The sequence below is a fragment of the Mya arenaria genome, chromosome 7 (genome assembly GCF_026914265.1).
Source record: "Mya arenaria isolate MELC-2E11 chromosome 7, ASM2691426v1".
In the NCBI taxonomy this organism is placed as follows: Eukaryota; Metazoa; Mollusca; class Bivalvia; order Myida; family Myidae; genus Mya; species Mya arenaria.
Genome location: NC_069128.1, coordinates 32,170,354 through 32,174,776, shown reverse-complemented (window position 1 = coordinate 32,174,776; position 4,423 = coordinate 32,170,354). Strand labels below are relative to the sequence as shown.

General features: G+C 42.2%; 1 protein-coding gene across 1 annotated transcript; it reads right to left on the bottom strand.

The window, feature by feature from the left end:
- Positions 1-699: 699 nt before the first annotated feature.
- On the bottom strand, positions 700-2,121 carry LOC128241077 (mucin-2-like). The gene has a single exon (XM_052958061.1). It carries the CDS (start codon positions 2,119-2,121, stop codon positions 700-702), a length of 1,422 nt encoding a protein of 473 aa, XP_052814021.1.
- Positions 2,122-4,423: the final 2,302 nt, after the last annotated feature.

The following is a 4,423-nucleotide window of genomic DNA, read 5'->3' as shown; positions in this document are numbered from 1 at the left end:
TCTGCTAAGCGAGTTCAAAGGGTAAATTTTCTATAGCAAGAACTATCAGAAAACACGTGATAGTTCAGTAATCGTGCCAGTAAGATACCAATATTAAAGTCACCTTTCATCCAAACACCGATTTTCACTGAACGAGCGAGCAATTCTCATTACGGAACAGTAACTAGACTCGACATCGGAGCGAAGAATGCACTGATAAACTGTTTATTTATCTGTCGTTTAACTGGTCTTCAGTTACTTTCTTTGTATGGTTGTCAGGACCGAGCGTTTATTACCTACATACTTCATTTAAAGTGCATGTATTGATACCTGTTGTCTATGACTTTAATTTCTGAATAAACTTTTGCCTTACAATTGTCTTCCGTTGTTGACAACCTCCTCCATGTTGTCTGGTTATTCATAAACATCTATGTGAACAGAAGAAACCCGCCCCTACAAACATACAGGAAACAAAACGCAATTTTGGAGACAGATCCTACGGAAGTACAAACTTTATCTCCTTTTATTGTAACTGAAATACTACAATGAATCTTGCACATACGTCAAAAGCCCCTTAAGCAGCTTTTCATTTTCAAAACTACCATTAAAATATTTTCAAGGATCGCATTCGACCGAAACATAAGAAAGTTCATCGTCATAAAACAAACCATTTTTAATAAAAGAGAAGTAGAAAAATAATTGTAATTGTTTCCTATTAAGTTAATATTTAAACAGGGGATGATTTGGGTCCGTAGTAAGCGGTACTGGGTCCGTCATTAGCAGAACTGGGCCCGTCGTAAGCGGTACTGGGTCCGTAGTAAGCGGTACTGGGTCCGTAGTAAGCAGTACTGGGCCCGTCATTAGCGGTACTGGGTCCGTCGTTAGCGGTACTGGGTCCGTAGTAAGCGATACTGGGTCCGTAGTAATCAGTACTGGGCCCGTCATTAGCGGTACTGGGTCCATCGTTAGCGGTACTGGGTCCGTAGTAAGCGGTACTGGGTCCGTAGTAAGCGGTACTGGGTCCGTAGTAAGCAGTACTGGGCCCGTCATTAGCGTTACTGGGTCCGTCGTTAGCTGTACTGGGTCCGTAGTAAGCGATACTGGGTCCGTAGTAATCAGTACTGGGCCCGTCATTAGCGGTACTGGGTCCATCGTTAGCGGTACTGGGTCCGTAGTAAGCGGTACTGGGTCCGTAGTAAGCGGTACTGGGTCCGTAGTAAGCAGTACTGGGCCCGTCATTAGCGGTACTGGGTCCGTCATTAGCGGTACTAGGTCCGTCATTAGCGGTACTAGGTCCGTAGTAAGCGGTACTGGGTCCGTCGTAAGCGGTACTGGGTCCATTTTAAGCGATACTGGGCCCGTCGTAAGCGGTACTGGGCCCGTAGTAAGCGGTACTGGGTCCGTAGTAAGCGGTACTGGGTCTGTCATTAGCGGTACTGGGTCCGTAGTAAGCGATACTGGGTCCGTCATTAGCGATACTGGGTCCGTAGTAATCAGTACTGGGCCCGTCATTAGCGGTACTGGGTCCATCGTTAGCGGTAATGGGTCCGTAGTAAGCGGTACTGGGTCCGTAGTAAGCGGTACTGGGTCCGTAGTAAGCAGTACTGGGCCCGTCATTAGCGGTACTGGGTCCGTCGTTAGCGGTACTGGGTCCGTCATTAGCGGTACTAGGTCCGTAGTAAGCGGTACTGGGTCCGTCGTAAGCGGTACTGGGTCCATTTTAAGCGATACTGGGCCCGTCGTAAGCGGTACTGGGCCCGTCGTAAGCGGTACTGGGTCCGTCGTAAGCGGTACTGGGTCCGTCGTAAGCGGTACTGGGTCCGTAGTAAGCGGTACTGGGTCCGTAGTAAGCGGTACTGGGTCCGTAGTAAGCGGTACTGGGTTCGTCATTAGCGGTACTGGGTACGTAGTAAGCGATACTGGGTCCGTCATTAGCGGTACTGGGTCCGTAGTAAGCGGTACTGGGTCTGTCATTAGCGGTACTGGGTCTATAGTAAGCGATACTGTGTCTGTCATTAGCGGTACTGGGTCTATAGTAAGCGGTACAGTGTCTGTCATTAGCGGTACTGGGTCTATAGTAAGCGGTACTGGGTCTGTCATTAGCGGTACTGGGTCCGTAGTAAGCGGTAGTGGATCTGTCATTAGCGATACTGGGACCCGTGATAGGAAGTGATCGTACAAGGTCGGTACCAAGATGGCTGTAAAATGAGTGTGTGTGATCCTAACGTAAGAGATATGTATTTTATGGTGGTAACTATTCAAAGCATGCTACCCTAGTTGAACGACAAAATTAAATACTCAACAGCACCGATGTAAGAACCACACCGCATCAATGTAAAATACCCAACCGCATCGTTTATGTTAAATGCCCCAACACATCAATGTTTAATACAACATCATCAATGTTCCGACCCCGCCACATCAATGTTAGATACCAAACCGCATCAATGTTAGATACCAAACCGCATCAATGTTAAAGACCCCACGCATCAATGTTAAAGACCCCCACGTATCAATGTTAAAGACCCCCACGCATCAATGTTAAAGACCCCCACGTATCAATGCTAAAGACCCCCACGTATCAATGCTTAAGACTCCTCAAACGGGGTTTTAAGTTTAAACTTTTGGCTCCTGAGCTTGTTTCTGTAGTTTTTCATAAACAATCGGCTATTTGAAACATTAAGATAGTTAAGTGTGTTTATAACATACTGACGAGTGGAAGGAATTTTGACTTGCCAGTCATGTATATTAAAAGAAATAACTCCATGGTGACCAGGCCCCAATTGCTCTTACATTCTTAAGTCACTTATATCAGGATTGTGTAGTATTTTCCATGTGATACTTTTAAAGGGAGCAATTTGTAAAATACCCAGTGTGTGTCAAAAATGTGTTAATTGAAATATATCAATACTTAAGCGTTTTATTTTTCTAAATCCAGAGGAATGGAAAACCTTTGACTTGCCAATAAGGTTAAGAGAACTAACTCCATGATGAGAAGGCCACAATTTCTCAAACTACCTGAAGTCCCTTATAACAGGATAGTTTAACATTTAGGTTTAGTTTTTTTAAGATCGTAACAAGAATCATTGTTTTGTTTTGTTAAATCAAGATTATGTCAACCATTTAGTTAATTAAAATATTAAGATATTTGTAATTTAAGCACGATTTGATTTACCTCTAAAATTGGAAAAAAACAAAACTTTTGAGTAGTGTAAAAAGTGATAACCCGATAATGCCCATCACCCAATTTCGCAAATAATTTTAATCATTTATACCAGGACTGTGTAGTATTTTCCATTTTGATACTTTTAAAGGAAGGCCATTTTAAGATAATCAAGTTAACCTAGATTTCGTTTTGTCAAATCAAGGTCATGCACAAAAATTGGCTAGGATTTTGAGATATTTAAACGTATTTTTTTGATAATGGAGTCGATCGGAGAGCCAAATCGCTCCAGCTCAAGAAATCGTTACTGTTGATTCTGAAATAATATAGCGACTAAAAGTCAATGTCTAGACAATGTTACCTCTTTTCTCCGCTCATCCGCGTATATGACCACTAGGGCCTCAGCACTTGATGTATGGGGGCTATTCGTTGCCAAAAGTCCAGACGTGTAATTCCCACAATGTGCTTCTTAATCGTACTAAATATCTCTTACATTTGTCAATATAGACGTGCTATTTGTTGTTTCTATTCGTCAGTTTTTCCGAATTGATTTGTCATTTGTCATTATAGTAGTCAAAATGTATATTTATCAGATCGACTCTGTATAAACTCACTAAAACATAGATCAAACAAGAACAAACTTGCCTTTAACAATATGATGATGTAATTTAGAAAGCCGAATCATGCATATGTAAAACTGCAATCCTACAGTCGACACTCGCATTCGTAAAATGAACATTTGCAGTCCAACAAGTCCAGGTTTACAAAAGCCAATTGACAAGTTCAGAATTACAAGGATAGACGATTTCGCCTATACCATATATGGTAAATGTCACCGAAAGAAACGAAGGTGAATGGGCGGAGCTAACGAATCAGATTTTCTTTCGTTTATTTCCGTCGAATCAAGCAAGGGAGATAACATCTTCGCCTACCTCCTGTAAATTCCCGGTTGTAAGTCCGAGTACTCTCTCCTTATTTCACAATAAAAACTAAAATTAACTTCATCTTTTAATTTATTTTGACGATCAATGTTCCTAAATGGCTTATAAATCACCATATTATTTAGTCAATTCCAGTTGGGTGTATCTGAGCTGGGCTCACGGACCCAGATTTATACTGCCACTGTCAGTTTTTTGTTTTACTTATATACCCAAGCAAGCAAAAATTGTTCATTTATTTTATTTACAAATGGACCATGGGCGGGTCGATCAGTGGGGGGGGGGGAGCTGTAGGGCCTGTGTCCCCCCAGTTGGCTCGCAAGTAAACTTAAAGGTTATTTTT

Bases quoted from the DNA above. Each gene is read 5' to 3' on its own strand.
- LOC128241077 (XM_052958061.1), bottom strand. From the start codon at position 2,121: ATGACAGATCCACTACCGCTTACTACGGACCCAGTACCGCTAATGACA.